The 18,490-nt window shown below is 41.8% G+C and overlaps 1 protein-coding gene across 1 annotated transcript; it reads left to right on the top strand.

Annotated features, from left to right (window-relative positions):
- Window positions 1-1,714: 1,714 nt before the first annotated feature.
- Window positions 1,715-18,490, top strand: dusp7.S (dual specificity phosphatase 7 S homeolog). The gene is made up of 3 exons (XM_018261332.2): window positions 1,715-2,478; window positions 9,608-10,036; window positions 18,050-18,490. Exons 1-3 carry the CDS (start codon window positions 2,118-2,120, stop codon window positions 18,355-18,357), a joined length of 1,098 nt encoding a protein of 365 aa, XP_018116821.1. The 5' UTR covers window positions 1,715-2,117; the 3' UTR covers window positions 18,358-18,490.

Genomic DNA, 18,490 nt, shown 5'->3' with positions numbered 1-18,490 from the left:
GGGCGAGTACCTAAGGCTTCACCAAATGTAAATCAGAGGCGGATTCCCAATTTTGATATACAGAAATACTACAGCTCTAACTGTAACAGGAAGACGTGTGGAAGCAAAAGACAGAACTCTGTCTGTTAATTGGCTCATGTGACCTAACAAGTATGGTTTGTTGGTATGTTTGTGTGCACCGTGAATCGTACGATGCCAGGCGATATTCTATTTATGATTACCCAGTGGCACAGTGGCGATCCTAGAGGGGGGCGGGCCCTGGTGCGTGACGCGCAGCCGGGCCACACCCCCCTCCGTACGGCTGCATTTGCCGGCATTTTCAGTGGCGAACAGACTGCCGGGGGGCCCTGAGGGGGTGCGGGCCCTGGCCCTAGAGACTATAATATTCAAATTTCAGGAGCATGCTCAGATTGTAATACTGCTTTGAGTATTCTACCCAGAATGCCTTGTTTTAGTAAACTCCTCCACTAGAAGTATCAGGAGATTTCCCTATCTTGTCCCCTGCTGGTGATGTCATTATGCAAATGAAGGGCACACACTAACTTCCAGCAGGTGGCAGCACTACTGAACGACAGCTAACACTGAGGTTTGGTTGATTTGAAAATAGTTTAGAAGGGTTGATAAGCAAGCAAGGAATTTCAACTGAGCATGTGCGAGATTTCAGAGCTACCTAGATATAGGTAGGAGGAGCCAGTGAAATCCAAGATGCCTGCCTCAGCTAGAACTGCAGGGGAGATAGGGGAGATCTTGCAGAAGGTATAGTGAGCTGATCATTTACATTATACAAACAATTCTAACTGTTTTAAAAATCAGATTTCTTGAACTTTCACATAGTGTATTTACTTAGGAAATGATTTTAGTTATGATTGGTGCCGTTTAAGTCGATTGGACAGGTTAGAAGATTTCTGTTGGCAAATGATAATATCTCTGCATGTATTGCCTATCTGACGATATCAATGGGAGACTGTCACTAGAATTTGTCAGACATAACTGTCGTACAATTGCTGTCACAGGCAGAACATCGTCTGATTTGTTCTATTACTACTTTATTTAATAGGAATGTTTAGTGGCAGGTCGGAAGTTTGGGACGTCCGATCGTTTGTCCGATACAAGGGTAAAAGCTGCAGTCTGTGGTAGAGTCCTGCGCAGGTCCATTTTTTGGAACCCGACCCGTATTCGCAATCCAGACCCGCATTCTTACCCGCTTGGACCCGCAAGTACCTTATCCGCGACCCACTGACCATCAAGAAGCAGGAAGTGCTGTCATTGTAAACCAGAAGTCACATTATTAGAAATAGGCGTTATCAGAAAAAGAGGAGTAAAACTCATTTTTGATAAGATCAGCGACCCGCAAACCTGGAGAACCACCGACCCGCATCTATACCCACTCCTGATACTTCTAACTGCAACCCGCAGGGTACCGCAGGTTTTTGCGGGTAACCCTGTGGACTGCAGATTTCCTCCTCAGACCAATGTATAAAACGTCTGCTCTCTCCCAACCCCTGGCTCCAGCAAACGCATGTAAATACAGTGCCGGTAACTTCAGTCCATCCCTGACACCGAATTTACACAGAATTTCACCTCCTGTGCTCTTCTGACCAAGCCCCGTCCCAACCTCCCAAAGGCAGAGGCATCTGCTTCTTCATAGAGATTCATAGAGACCCCCCCTTCTTTAACTCCCTTCCTCCAGACTGTGTGAAAAGTCTCCATTGCCATTCAGTGGTCACTATAACGTGCAAGTCTTCTGCTACTGAAGCACCAATGCTGGCTTTCCACAGTTAGAGTGACAGCACTGACAGCACTGGCAGCCAATGAGAGAAAGGCATGCAAATTGACACGATCCCCAGCTCAAAGCTGGCCAGAGTTGTGCTGCACCGGGAGGGAGATACAGGGAGGGAAGAAGGCGGGCTGGAGAGTTTTGCAATCAGGAGGCGGTGTTTATGTCAGTAAGGAAGTGGGGAGCTGCCATACAGGGTTGCGATGTCCTGTCACTCGGGGATTAACCCTGTGTAATAATAGTCCGCTGCCACTTTTTTGTGCCCCAGTAGTGCCCAGCTGCTCCTGGTGACCCGCACCACTCTACCCTCCTCCATGCCTGCTGCACCCCGTTCTGAGCCATGGCCATGCCTAGTAAGAGCGCTGAGTGGCTGCAGGAGGAACTGGAGTCCGGCCGCGAGAGCTCTGTGCTCATACTGGACTGCCGCCCCCACGATCGTTACCAGTCGTCGCACATTGAGGCGGCCATCAGTCTCACCATCCCTGGCCTGATGCTGCGCCGCCTGCGCAAGGGAAACCTCTCCATCCGCTCCATTATACCCAACGACCTGGACAAGGAGCGATTCGCTAGGCGCTGTAATGCGGACACGGTGCTGCTGTATGACGAGGCCACGCACGACTGGCAGGAGAACGGCTCCTCCGTACTGGCGCTGCTGCTGCACAAACTCAGGGAGGAAGGCTGCAGAGCTTACTATCTCAAAGGTACTTGCACTCACCACTAGTAACTACATTTCCCAGCCTCCTCAGCAATGACAGCCCTGCTCCACTTACACTAGTCACTACACACACTGGGGGAAGACACAAGCGCAGGTGTGAGACAGACACAGGGAGGACAGAGACAAATACAGACACAGGTGTGGGACAAACATAAGTACAGACATTTGGGGTACAGACACAAGTAAAGATGTGTGACAGACACAAGTACAGACACGGGGGACAGACACAAGCACAGACACAGGGGGGACAGACACAAGTACAGACACAAGCACAGGTGTGGGACAGACACAAGTACAGACACAGGGGGGACAGACACAAGTACAGACACAAGCACAGGTGTGGGACAGACACAAGTACAGACACAGAAGGGACAGACACAAGTACAGACACGGGGGACAGACACAAGCACAGACACAGGGGGGACAGACACAAGTACAGACACAAGCACAGGTGTGGGACAGACACAAGTACAGACACAGAAGGGACAGACACAAGTACAGACACAAGTACAGACACAGGGGGGACAGATACAAGCACATGTGTAGGACAGACACAAGTACAGACACAAGCACAGGTGTGGGACAGACACAAGTACAGACACAGAAGGGACAGACACAAGTACAGACACAAGTACAGACACAGGGGGGACAGATACAAGCACATGTGTAGGACAGACACAAGTACAGACACAAGCACAGGTGTGGGACAGACACAAGTACAGACACAGAGGGGACAGACACAAGTACAGACACAGGGGGGACAGAAAAGTACAGACACGGGGGACAGATACAAGCACATGTGTAGGACAGACACAAGTACAGACAGAGGGGGGGGACAAACACAAGTACAGACACAGGGGGGACAGACACAGGTGAGACAGACAGAAGCACAGACACTAATATCAGGATCTGATGTAAGGGATGTTACATGTGTTGCTGTTTATCAGGCTGTACGAATCAGTGTGTTTGAGTTCCATATTGGGCTACGGGCTAAAATGATATCCCCCCCCCCTTGTATTTGGTATTGGATCATTCAAATATTGATTGGCAAGGTTGATGGGCTGCATCAGTGTATGGAAATGGTACTTAGGCTCTGCTCATACCCACCATGTGATGCCATTGTTGGCCTGGGTGGGATTGAATCAGCCTGACTTGGTCCAGCAGTAGTGGCCAAAGTAGCAAACTTCATCACATTAGTGGTTCTTCCCTTGTATGGACACGTTAAGTGTCTCCCAATCAGGCTGGACTTCTTGGGTCAGTCCAAGTGAATCAGGTCACCCTCACAATAATGAGGGTAATGCTAGCGCTCTTCCGAACAGGCCTTGTTCATACTGCCACACTTTGTGCATTAAGTAAACCTTGGCCCCTAAGCTGTTCTGAAGTCATGGGCCCATTTTCATTGATGCCAATTACCATTCCAGCTATGGACCCTGTAACACAGAGGTTGTATGTCTTTGATCTGTGAGCAGTATATTTTAGGGGGGTGATATTGCAACTATGTGCCAAGTAGGTGACATGAGCCTCACTGAGACATGGGCAGGTGCTTAGGCCCAGACTGGAGATGGCAGTACCCCTGAACACAATTAAAGGGATATCAAATTATATCAGGAGAGAATTGACAATATACAGAATATGGCAGTGGGTAGGGCACCCTAAGCACATTATACAGTAAAAACCAGTGGGTATGGGCACCACAAGTGCATTACAAAGAGAGAAAGAGACAACATAGGCACACTGTATGCAATGAGAGTCAATGGGTCTTTGCATTCAGAGCAACTTAAATACAGTGAAAGGCAATTGGTGCATTGCATACAGCGAGAGGCAGTGGGTGTGAGTACCTAAAAGTACTAAGCATCCCAAAAAATGAGAATCAACAGGTCCTGGCACCCCCTGGGATTCAGTTCCACCTTTCCAAACACTTCTCAGATTGAGCAGGAGGAAGACATATAAAGTCCCTCAGGCAGGGGCGATTCTGGGGCGGCAGTTACAGTGCTGAATGGCAAACACCCGCAGGCCAGCTGATTCAGCCTCACTGGGAACGTCTTTTTGATTCCACAATGGCAATGACACATATACAGTATATATCATTGTACACATATTTTATCATCAACAGTATGTGGACATTTGCCTTTCCAACACCTCCATCAAATAATTAATCCTTTCTGTAAGCATAATCAGCCTACCTATAGGGTTTATTTAATGTTTACATGATTTTCTAGCAGACTTTAGGTACGAAGATCTAAATTATGGAAAGATCCATTATCCGGAAGACCACAGGTCCCAAGCATTCTGGATTACACGTCCCATACACGTCCCATACCTGTACCTCCACGCCTCTATGTAGGAACTTTGTTGTTTTTGTATTTGTTGAGGCCGGGCAGTGATGATGGGAACATTGGATCAGTGTTCCAGTTCATCCCACTGGTGGTCAGTTTGATTGAGACCAGGGCCCTGTGTAGGCCAGTCCAGTTGTCTCATTCCCATCTCAGCAAACTCATTGTCTATGAATGTGAATGTGGCTCGTGAACGGGGTCTTCCGCGAATTGTTGCCACTGCTCCAGGTCCAATGTTATTTCAATTTACACCACTCATGCTGATGTTTGCCATTGGCCATAATGTTAAAATTGTGTCAGGCTGGTTAGCCGTCAAACCACTCTGTTAAGGAATAACTGGTGCTTCTAGACCGTTGGAACCCCTTATCCAGAAAATTCCAGCTTTCATAGACCCATAGATTGCTTTTTCATTAATTTGTATTTGATCCCAACTAACATAGGAGTAATCCTTATTGGAGGCAAAATAATTCTATTGGGTTTATTTAATGTTTCAATAATGTTTTTTAGCAGACAAAGTATGGAGACCCAAGTTATAACCCTTATCTGGAAAAACCCCAGGTCCCGAGCATTCTTATACTTCAATAAAGACCTTTTTTACTACTACTGCCTGGAGGATTGCTCTTTGAGTGCCTACCCTACCAACAATACGGTGATGCACACCATGATTTATCTTAAAAAAAGACAATTTATTTATTTGATCAACGTTTCGGTCCTCACCAGGGACCTTTGGTGAGGACTGAAACGTTGATGAAATAAATAAGTTTTTTTTAAGATAAATCCTGGTGTGTATCAGCCTTTTTTTACAAGTGGATATTCAGTTACTTACCCAGGTGCAGCCAGGTGTGTAACTCTATAAGTGAGTATATATATATATATATATATATATATATATATATATATATATATATATATATATATATATATATATATATATATAATATTTCTCAACAGCTAATAATTGGCCAGGTGCTATTATAACATATTAAACATAGTCCAACATGGAGGATATACAGTATATCTATATATAGATATATATATATATTTATTGAATGGTTGAGCACATACCCTAGTGTTTTGTTATTGTCAGGTTCCTGCTCTTTATGGGTTAACAGAAGACAGCACACTCTGCGTGGGAGGCAGCTTTTCATATAGAATGGTGTCTTTACTAGCAGAATAGGTGGAGCTGACAACTTACATATTTGTCCTAACGTTCAGCTCGAACCTTCAACTTGTTTGATCATGCATCATGTTCTTTGTGTCACTTTTGCACACACACATATATATATATATATATATATATGTATATATATATATATTTATACTACTTACCTACATTGAAGTAGTACGAAATTTTGGCTTGGGCCAAGCTTTGTCCATGGTACATGTACATTAGTTCTGTGCTAAAGTAGCAACTATTAACATAACTGTGTGATATGTATGTGGAGAGAGAGAGAGAGAGAGAGGTTTGACAACAATGGGCTTCGTAACCAATAAGCTTGCAAATGTATTAAATGCTTGATGCATTATAAAAAGAAAAGAAAATAATGTTTTGGCTCCACTAGAAAAGGTCATTTTCTGTGTGATATAATTGCAGAGGCTATTAACTTTTATTATGCTATAGAATGGCCAGTTCTTAGCAACTTTTTAAGCAACTTCATTTTTTACTTTTTATAGTTTTTTTTTAATTTGCCTTCTTATTCTGACTCTTTCTAGCTTTTAAATGGTGAAAGCATTACATAGACACCAGAAGCAAAACAACTCATGTGAGGCTACAATTTTATTGTTATTGTTACTTTTGCTTACTTATCTTTGTTTTTAGGCCCTCTCCTGTTTATATACCAGCCTTTCATTTAAACCACTGCCTGGTTGCTAGGGTAGTAAATGCCCTATCAACCAGATTGCTGAAATTCCAAACTAGAGAGCTGCTGAAAAAAAACACAAGTAATAAAAAAAAAAACTGTCTCTGAATATCAATCTCTACCTCATACCAAAAGTTATTCAGTGTTTACTATGGAAGCTATCACCATCTGAATGCTATGCAGTTTTTTTAAAAAGTTCCCTGCTGATAGGAGCACCGGCCCGGGGTTTCAGATAAGTCAATGCAATCACTTGGGGGTGCCCAACATTTGGCACCCCCAAGTGCAAAAAGACTTTCCTTCTCCTTAAGTCTTCTAAAAATAATTTAAACCCATTTGTTTAATTAATTAAGCCCAAAAGGCTTGTTTAGCCTCCAATAAGGATGAATTATAAATTAGTTTGGCTCCTGTACAAGGTTCTGTTTTATTATTACAGAGTATAAGGAATTTGTTTTTAAAAATTTCAATTATTTGTATAAAATGGAGTCTATGGGTGACAGCCTTCCTGTAATTCAGAGCTTTCTGGATAAAGGGTTTCTGGATAACTGATCCCATACCTGTACTAGGTGGTGCAGTTGACTTAATAGCAGAGAATTGCTGAATGTTGCAGCTTCCACTGATCACCCAGTTGCTATTTACATAGTCCTACTGAAAGTTACAGCCATTCAGGTTCCATTAGTACGTGCAGTTCAATGTAAACAAACAGTGACCAGTCTTTGTTCTACATGGATAAAAAAAACAGGAAAGAAAAATAACAGAAATGTTTACAAAATGCAAAGTGAAACCTCCAGGATAATTGCGTGATGTGACATTTTTGTGTTTCTTATAATTCATCTGGCTCTGTAGCTGGAAATCTTGTTTACAGGCTGGGAGTCCATTTCCTCGATTCACCTCTGATAATGAATAACCAACGGGTCATTACACTGTTGTGTGAACTTGCCAGACACTAGGAAGCAGGGTGATAACTACATGCTGAGAACACTGGGCTGAATCCTCCAATCCTATGTTCTGCTTCTTCTTTTTTTGCTCAGTTCATAAAAAAAAAATTATTTGTTAATAAAGAAGTATATACCATCTGTCTAAAATAATCTGAATCTAGGGATTTTTTTAATTTATTGTGAGTGATGACTCCAATAAGATCTGTGGTCAACCCAGTTTTTCTATTAAACTGCTGTTTGCACCAAAGTATGACCAAAAATATCTGTGGCACCTTGTCCACAAGCCAATGGTCATCCAGGGATGTACTAGTTGACTGAAGCCCCGAAGAAAACACAGTGAAAACTCAACATTTTAGTTCATTTACATTTTTTTTGTCTCCTGAAAAACACAACATGGGAGTTCTACTGTAATATATGGTAAACAGTTTCAATGGGTAACAATCAAGAAGGTAAAGCATGTCTGGAGAGTAAGTAGGCCATGTAGAGATTCCGGACTGGGTGGAATTGGAATTTCACCCCCAATACATCCCAGTTCTGCAAGACAGACTTTGACCTTTTGCAACAAGGTCAATATTCACTTTGTTCCAGCTGGCTTACCAATCGTTATCTGTTATTGGCATTATATTGATTGCAAATTTTGTCACTTCTGATCTTCTGGAAGGCGCATTTAATTGGCCTCTTAAGTTCACACAGGCACTGTACTGCTTTACTCATTGTTTTTTAAGAGATACTGACATCAGAAAATAACCTTTTTTTATATCCATCATAAAATTATCTTTGAATGCTATTTATATTTTTGCCATAAAAGTATTTGCCTGATGCTTTTACATTACCTTTCTTACCCCTACGTTCCTCTATGAGGGGGCTGCCATATCTGTTAGCATTAGACACTCTAACTGAAATATTGAGATGGGACAGTCAGGTTGGCAAAACAGTCAGGTTTAGGATCTTCAAGTAATAATAACTTCCAAAAGCAGAACTATCAGCAAATAAACGACCAATGTGACCTATATGTAACTTTTAATGTAGATTAATATTTTGAAAATAAAATTTTTAGTCTCAGTATCACTTTAACCTCGACCTTTGACCTCGACTATGCCATTGGCTCCTGATTCAGTACTGCATTGTCTGATTGATATTGTCCTTGACCTGTCCCTATGCTTCCTGTTCCGCGTCCTACCTGACGTACGTTAAAGTTTCCTTGTCTGCCCAGAACTTTCACCTTGTTTCTCTCACATTAATACCTGGCGGCATCCGAGTAACGGAGGGCTCTTCCCAAAGTGAAAGGTGGTTGTTATAGGCAGAAGCGTGAGCCTAGACCGGGACATTGGCATTTGTTCTGGATTCTGAGATACCATACAGGCTATGTGCATCAGCCAGGGGCTTGGCAAAACAAGAAGCAACATCCAGTAGACAGTGGCGTTTTACCCACTGCTGTTTTCTGTAGGGGTGCCAAGTTTTTAGTCACTTAGCACTTACGCCAGACTGGTACTCCTCTTCTTAAAAAAAAACCAAAAACCTGTTTACTGAGTACCACACCATCACCCTTTTCCAGTCTTCCGTGTGTCCCCTGTCAAACTTGGATGAGCACATTCACATTACTGCAGATGAACCCTACTAGAAGTCTCACGGGGTACATCTGGGAAGAAGACAGAAAATGGCAGTTCCTCACTCCCACCACCCTGGGTAGTGTTCACTGAGCACGGAACTACCATTTCCTTTCTCCCTCTTTAGCAGGTAAGTAACTACAGTCACTGGCTAGTGCACCCCCAGTAATTTGACTTTTCCTTCCCCTTTTTATAAAGCAATAGTTCACAAATGAAATTTATTTGTACAATGGGGTAATTGGATCTCAAGTACTAATTTTATAATAATAATTATTATAATAATTTTATAATAATCTTTTTATACATACTATATACATTTCTATACACATATACTGTACATACTATATACATTTCAGTTATTTTTACTTGTTTTGTTTTTAGGTGGTTATACTAGATTTCAGAGGGAATATCCAGAACGTTGCGAGACTGGCTTGGATAATGTTTGCCCCAATGAACCTTCGCCTGAAAAGGTCCTTGGATTAGGCAGTTTACAGATAAATTCAGAATGTTCTGATGGAGAATCTGACAGAGAACCAAGCAGTGCAACTGAGTCGGAAGGAAGTCCAACCCTCACCAGTCAATCAACATTCCCTGTGCAAATCCTTCCTCATTTATACCTTGGCTGTGCGAAGGATTCCGCCAATCTTGATATTCTGGCCAAATATAACATCAAGTACATCCTCAACGTGACTCCTAACTTGCCAAACATGTTTGAACACAATGGAGAATTCAAATACAAGCAGATCCCCATCTCAGATCACTGGAGTCAAAATCTTTCACAATTTTTTCCTGAGGCCATTTCCTTTATCGGTAAGTAGAATCCCGGCCATAAGCAAAACAACCTCCACAATGCTCTTCTCTTTAGAAGTAAAAAAATAAATAAATGAATCCCTCAGCAGAGGGATTGGCTATGGCTGGAGTTCTAGAGCAAAGTGATGTAGCCCGCTCGCACTCCCTGGCCTTCAGAATATCAGCGTCTGGTGCACGGTGTTGGGGGGATCGGCACCCTCCACATCAAATCAGAAAAGAGTATACACTGGCACTCACGGCAGGTTCAAGCAGGGTTGTACCCTTGCGTCTTTATTTAGCAAACGTGCAACGTTTCGGGGTTAAACCCCTTTGTCTAAGTTTGATGCTTGACAAAGGGATTTAAACCCGAAATGTTGCACGTTTGCTAAATAAAAACGCAAGGGTACATACCTGCTTGAACCTGCCGTGAGTACCAGTGTTTACTCTGTTCTGGAGTTGTAGTGCAACAATAACAGTATTTTATCATAGTATTCTGTGTAATGGGTGTTATCTGCATTTCCTGGCGGTCATGTAATTGATTTTCTCTCATATCCTGCTTGGGTGAATGCCTACATTTCCTGGTACAGGTCATGTGATTTACTTTCATGTCCCGCAGGTGTGAAAACCTGCATTTCCTGGTAGTCATGAAGCTAAAATTACATAATTTCTGTCACAATGAGTTTTATATAACAGGACAGTTCTCTCAAAAGTAAAGTTTCCCCATAACAAACAATAAAAACTGTTTCTAGTGAACCACAAGGAGCAGTGACTGATCCCCCTGTGATGTGCGGGCAGGCTCGAAACCTGTGGGACCCGCAGGTCGTGTTCATGCACAAAATCTTCGGGCCATGGGTGGGTCCAGGTTGAGCTCTTCTCCTGCTCTCCCCGCCCATGACTTAGCACTGGCTTCCGGCACCTGAATTTATAGCCTTGCCCCCACCCACCCTGTCAATGCGGGGCGGACTCTTGTCTTTAAATAGAGGGGGAACGGCAGGTTGGGAGGGTGCGGGTTGTGGATTTCTAGACCTGCACACCACTTTTGGCTAAAGGAGGAAGAAGTATGAAGGGCTTATTGAAGCTGAGAAATAAAAACGTGGTATTTGTAAAAAAATAAAATAATATGGGAAAAAAGTTAGGAGACAACATGCATGCTCCCACCCCTCATTAAATACAAGGCGGTGCTGTATTCATGGGGAATGCAGGTCCTTGCACAGGTGCTGATGTCGGAAGAGGGTGCAACATGCAAAAAACATGGTGGCTTGTGCCAGTTTTGATTTTTTTTCACTTTGCACCCTGTGAACGGACATCCAGAATGAAATCACAGCCCAGTAAACATTTCAGACTTTACAGATGGAGTAAGTTTATGGCTGCAATAAACACATTTGCATATCATTAGCATAAAGCTGGTACAGCAAACTGAGGGGCTTCATCTTCAGAACAATAGAGCTCCAAGCTTTGCTGGACAAAGACAGAAAGCACATTTATCATTTGGGAAGTTCAGTACATCATTTAAGGCTAGATCAAAAGTATCATGGCAGGCCTACAAATAATGCAAGGTTTAATCCTTCTATGTAGTAACATTTCCTCCCACCCTGTAGTTGTGACTGTATATTTGCAGTCCAGAGAGAGCATTTCTGTCAACAGACCCATTTTTTGGGGGGGGGGGCACATACTGGCAATTGGGCAAGTAGTCATGGCAGACATGGGTGTTTTCAAATGCATTGGTCCAAAGATAAATGATGCATTCTGGAATAATTACAGCTGTGGCCTGTGGGTAAGGTTCCGTTTGAGAGCAGCACAAATACTGTTGCAGATTAAAAATCTTTGTAGAAGTTTGGTGTCCTTGTAGTGAGCTCCTTAGAGGAGGAAAGTCAGTGTTATTATGGGAAGTTATCATAAAACATTGCCTGGTATAAGTGTTGTAAGCATTGCTGGGCTGGCTTGAAGCATGGTAGAGACATTCCGGACTCTTTCCTTAGAAAGTACTAGTTTTTTTTACTACCATTCTCCCCAATCACCTACAGATATCCCTAGCACATACTGTAGATATTTGTTGGGATTGGCAGGCCGCCATAAACATACCAAAAATGGTTTGTATAGTATGATTTTATCAGTATGGGTGTGGCCGGCTCTACTCACCCCATTTGGACTCCCATCACAGAGCTTTACTGTGTGTTCAACAAACACTGAGCACCTTTTAAAACTCTTATGCTCTTGTCCCGCAGGCTAGGATGTGTGGCAGGGGACTAGTTTGCTTGTGAGAAAGGCTTTTATTTTTCTGAATGAAACTGAATAAAGTGGTTTATGCCAGCATATGTAATCTGGATTTTAGTTTCCCCTTATTTTTTTTTTAAAGCTTTTATTTATTCTTAAGGTTAATTTATTATAAACATAACAGTAGAGAAAGTAGGCAGAAAGGAGAAGGGTCTCAAGGGCCAGAAGGGATAATATCAAATGAGTTGAACATTATTACATACAGATAAATAGTTTTCACTCTATTATTTCTGGGCCATTACCCAGGTGCCCCACACCGCATCAAACTTCCTGGGACATCCGCTGGCTATGTAGGTTAGTTTCTGCTTTGTAAGCGAGTCATTGATTAGTGGTTTCCAAAAACTGAGGATAGGGGCAACCGTCGATTTCCACTGTAGTAGTATTGCTTTTTTTTAGCATAGTACAGTAGTTGTAGATAACATAGCCTCTTGTGTGTACCTAATGTAAAGTCTGCCATTATGCCAAGGAGGCAGGTAAAGAGGGGAGCGGATGTCGGGCAGATCAAACTCTCCCACAATATACTGTGTCACAGTTGTATTTCTTGGCCTTCCTAGAAAACATGAAGGTATGTTCCTGTAGAAGTTCTATAGTTTGGACAGACGTTGGAGACTGTGGGGTACAGTTTGGCTAGCCTGTAGGGGTGTAGTATACTCTATTAAGAAATTTGAGTTGTATAAACCTGTCGCTCATTGAGATTGCTAGCTCTGGTACTTGTTGTAAGGCATCCTTCCACATTTCTTCATCCAATTCAGGGATGTCCCTTATCCACTTCTGTCTTTTCCAGTGGGCTGGGGAATGTCTGCCGTAAGCACCATAAGAGTGGCTTATTTTTTTCCAGGGTTGTTTTGTTAAGCTGTATCAGCCTAGTGGGGAATTGTGATAGGAATACGTTAAAAATCTTCACATCTTTTATTTGTTCATATTTAAAAAGTTGTCAGCAATGGCACAGTGCATATAACACACTACTGATGCGTTTTGTGCCCTTACTAGCAGGCACTTCCTCAGAGTATATCATTGCAATCACAACACACAGCTTTATAGACACCCCCACACCTTAACAAAAAATCTTAAAGGGATATTTAAAGGGGAATATTACAAGAAGAAGAGAGTATATTCAACTATATGTATCTTCTATATCTCAACATGTCGCCTTTTGCTTTATTTATTTTCATATTTAAAAACAATTCTTTAAAAAGCAGTAGTTATAATAATAAGTACATTCACATTTTTCATCTAGAGGGATAGTTCTTTTATACACTCATCATAATATCTACATAATACATATCTTTTCTAGAAACGGAGAGACCGATAGGTCTGAATAAAGATTGGGAGATAAAGTATTATCTGGACAAGTAGAGGTATAGAGATGGATGTACATAATGGAATTAAATAAGTAAAACTAAAAATAAGGAGATATGAAATGATTTAAGGAGATATCTAGAAAATATATACACTAAAAGATATGTACCTCCCATAGGTATGACAAGCTGACAAATGTTAGTTGCCCTTTAAAATAGGTCTTTCATAATACCAAAGCATTTTCCAATTTGTTTAACTTTTCCTATGCTTTAAGAGCACTTTGGAACAGTGATATCAGCAAATGAGTAGTGCAAAGGTCCGTTGCTCTGGCCGGGTGCTGGAAAAATGCAATAACACAATATCTAAAGGAATTGCTCTGTCAAAGTGCAGCCAGTCTTTGTTGCATAATGGCGAAATAGAAGGAACACTTTATTTTTATACGCATTCAACCATATCTCCTTCTCCCATTAAAGGGGTTGTTAACTTTTAGTATGCTGTAGAGCGTGGTATTCTGAGATATTTTGCGATTGGTTTTGATTTTTTATTATTTGTTGTTTTGGAGTTGTTTGGCTTTTTATTCAGCAGCTCTCAGCAATCTGGTTGCTAGGGTGCAAATTACCCTAGTGATAAAGCATTGATTTGAATTAGAGACTGGAATATGAATAGGATTTAATAATGCAACCTAATCATTAACATGTCTGTTATAAGAATATAAAATTTTACAATTTCCCATAGAATAGCTGTAGATTGTTTAAGAAATCCATAATGAAGCCAGTCAATGTGTTTTGTCTAAAAACAAAGTTTAAAAATGATTATTCTACCCAGTTAGGCATTTTTCTGAGATTAGTTTACCAGTATGTACTAATGTAAGGTTACTAGTGGGGGGAAAAGGAAACAAGTACAAGGGAAGCATGTTGTTGCAAAGAATCACTATAAAAGTGGGTGTACAAGTTCATTTTAATATTGCTTCACGGAAGCCACCTTGGAATTTCCGTGTTTGCAAAGCCACACCTTGGAGCAATTATACATTTAGACTGCCACACCTAGAGGTGTTTAACCTGGGATATCATAATTAGGAAAAGCATAGCCATCCCATCCAGTCAGCATGCGCAACCCAATTGGTTTGAGAGCTCACAAATAATACATACTGTTAATTGCACGACATCAGCACGCATTTCCATTTTAATGACAGAAGGATAGAGCTTTGGACCTTATCAGGGCAAGGTCAAGTGTGGCGTTTTTACGTTGCGTTTTTAAAAACATGCGGTCCAGCGTTAATACGCCAGTGAAACCACAAACGCATGATAATATGTGTTTTTCGGCCTGTAGTTTTCTTTTACAGACATGCATTTCTGTTTTTTCTCGTTCCGCACAATTCCACTCAGAAGGATTTTAGGAAAGTTTTGCGAAAAAAAGCCAAGTGGAAAACAATTTACATGCAGAATGTAGCCACACTGTTTGTCAATAGGCAACGTAATTACATCAGCAGCACACAATGCCGTAAATATATTACAGCATCTTGCAAGAGTTTGGCTGCCATGTTGAAAAACACGCAAAGTGTATTTCCAAACCTGCGATCCCATAATATGGTGTTTTGGCGCTTCTGCTAAAAAAACGCAAATACTGGTGGATTTTGGCTCGCAAGCGCCCCGTGGGAATTGCATTTCTATTATTTTCAATAGGGCTTCATTTTGTCGGCTGTACGTAAAAACGCCCCTTGTGACCTTGCACTTAGGATGAAGTTAACTGCAACATTTGTTCAACTTTGCACTGCCTCCCTCAACACTATTGTATGCCTTTCTCCAATGGCCCCATTAGTGTCTATGCAGTTAGTATTTCTGGCTTAGGTGAAAAGGTGTTCTATGGATTAGTCCTTTGCTGCTTGTCCCTGCACTTGGTAGTGTATGGCGTGATTCTGGACACTGTATGCCAGGAGTGTGTATGTTTTCTCTCTTGCACATTCTAAGAACATACAGGTTCATTGGCTCCCATATAACTGACCTAGTGTGAGGAGCTTAGACTAGAAGCTCCAATGCAGGGCTGGAACTAGGAGTAGGGAGAGTAGGCGCCTGCCTAGGGCGCAATCATGGGACGGGGCGCACCTTTAAGGGGATTTTTTTCTTTTTTAAACCCTGGTTAGCTTCGCCTTTAATAGTTTTTAAATTTTATAAACTGCCTGTTCCAAACCCCTCTTGCCTGTGATTTCTACTGCGGCCAGAAGCACTCCCAACCTCCCTCTTGGCTCCTGTTGGCAAAAGTACATATTTGGGGGAAATTTTGTGGATTTTTTGGCTGCTGCTGGCACAGGTACTGGGATTTGTTTTGCTGTTGGCTCAGGTATATGGGGCAATATGGTGGCTGCTAGCACAGGTACATAGATTTTTTGGGGCAATATGATGGATTTTTGGCTCCTGCTGGCACAGGTACAAATTAGGGGCAATATGATGAATTTTTTTAGCTGCCTCTGGCATAGGTACTGATTGGGGGCTTGGGAGAAATCTGGGGGATTGACTGCCGTTGGCACAGGTACAAATCGGGGCACTATGATAGGTACTGATACAGGTACATGGAGCAACATGATGGCTGCTGGTACAGGTACATGGGGCAACATGAATGATAAGGTGGGAAATGGTAATGTATGACCAGGTGGGGGGGCACTGATTGAAGCCCTTGCCTAGGGTGCCCGGCCCTGCTCCAATGGGGTAGGGACTGATGTCATTGATTAGTAATTTGTAAAGCTCTGGATAACAGGTCAGAGCTATTAAAATAAAAGATAATAATGTTTAATGTTAACTTGATGACGTGTTGGAGGGGGTCAGGAAGAATGTGGAGAAGTAGGTTAGGTTGGCCCTAAAATATAATTGGTATAATGCTTCTCATTAGCCTCACAGCACCAGTCTCATGTAATGAATAGTGGCTTTGATAAAGGTGTCCAGGCCCCTCGGAAACATTCTGCTTTTCAGCATTTCTCCATGTGTGCCCATGTCCAGAGGAATCAACACCACTAAGTTTAAATGCATATGTGTACATTTATTTGAATTTAATATATGAACAATTTTTTAGTTTTTTAAAAGTTCCATCTCTCTTTGCTTTCTATCCTATTAGGGTAGTGGCACACAGGAAGATTTGTCACCCGCAATTTTATTTACGTGGCTGCCGGCGACAAATCTCCTAAAAGTGCCTGTATGTCCAACATATCTGCTCGGCAGAAATTGCCACCAGAGGAAACTCTGGCCAATTTAGCAATATGTTGGACATACTGCCAGCAATTTCAATTACCGGCAATGGAGAGGCATTTTTAGGAGATTTATCGCCAGCAGCCGCGTAAAAAAAACCCGCTGACGACATATCTTCCCGTGGAAAATCTTTTGTAAAGATTTTATCAGCCAGGCTGGTAAACACCTGCTAGGTGGAAACCTTAGCTACAAGTGATAAAGCAATTACTATCACTGATAAAGGTTATCTATTATTATTATTATTCACTACTTCCTCTAAAAGTAGTTAATAAGTGTTAATAAGGTGTTAATAAGTAAGCTAACCATTAGAAAATGGTACCTTGAATGTCATTTTTTTTAAAGGAACAGTAACACCAAAAAAAATTAAAGTGTTTTAAAGTAATGAAAATGTCATGTACTATTGCCCTGCACTGGTAAAACTGATCTGTTTGCTTCAGAAACACTACTATAGTTCATATAAACAAGCTGCTGGGGAGCAATGGCGGAAATTTAAAAACGGCTATATGGCACTGGATAACTAATGGATAAAAGATAACACCATAAGACAGACAGAGCTTATTTGCTACTTGAGCCTTTTCTCCTTTGAATGGCTGCCCCCATTGCTACATGGCAGCTTATTTATATAAACAAGCACAGCACCAAGGCACACAAATACCCAACCCCAATCACCTACTAGCACTTGTGCCAACACTTATGTGGTGACAGGCTTGAACGTTTTAATTGCATAAAAACAAAGTATAGTGTCTATATAGACAATAGAGCCTATTGTAAGCTGCCAGGCCACATGGGGGCTACCAAATAGCCAATTACAGCACTTATTTAGCACCCCAAGGGACTTTTTCATGGTTGTGTTGCTCCCCAACTCTTTCTACATTTGAATGTGGCTCACAGGTAAAAAAAAAAGTTGGGGACTTCTGCCCTAAGTGTTGACCATATATTCATGACGGGATGCTTGCCTTTGTTGACAAACAATCTAAGAATATTTGGGGGTTCGAATACATTTGTGGAAAAATGGGGGAAACAAATGTGTAGTAGAACCAGGACAAACAAGACCAGAGAACATTTAAAATGTATGCATTAACCTAGGATTGTGGCAAACAATATATGGGAAAATAAACCCCTAGCAGGTAATTGGTGTCCTGATAAGTCACTGTAAGACACGAGCCGTGATGTAAACCCAATGATATTGGCCAACACCCTATTGACTGTTAATTTGTTGTTACAGATGAGGCTCGCTCAAAGAAATGCGGGATCCTGGTTCACTGCCTCGCTGGAATCAGCAGGTCCGTCACAGTTACAGTCGCTTACCTCATGCAGAAACTCAACTTGTCACTTAACGACGCCTACGATTTTGTGAAAAGGAAAAAGTCAAACATATCTCCAAACTTCAACTTCATGGGACAGCTGCTTGATTTCGAAAGGACTCTGGGGCTGAAAAGTCCTTGCGAAATCCGGTCCCCAACGACTCAGCTGTACTTCACCACTCCAACCAATCGCAATCTCTTTCAACTCAATGGTTTGGAATTTACATGATCAGAATTATTTTGTAACTAGCCAAAGTTTTAATGGAATGAGGTAAACCCATTGGTGGGTTGGAAAGGTAAATGCCAAGACCGTGTTTATTTTGTGCCAATGAATATGTATTAACATGTACATAAACGGTTCA

Source organism: Xenopus laevis, chromosome 4S, assembly GCF_017654675.1.
Source record: "Xenopus laevis strain J_2021 chromosome 4S, Xenopus_laevis_v10.1, whole genome shotgun sequence".
Classification (NCBI taxonomy): Eukaryota; Metazoa; Chordata; class Amphibia; order Anura; family Pipidae; genus Xenopus; species Xenopus laevis.
Note: the sequence above shows the minus strand (reverse complement) of the source record. Positions and strands in the feature narration are given on the sequence as shown.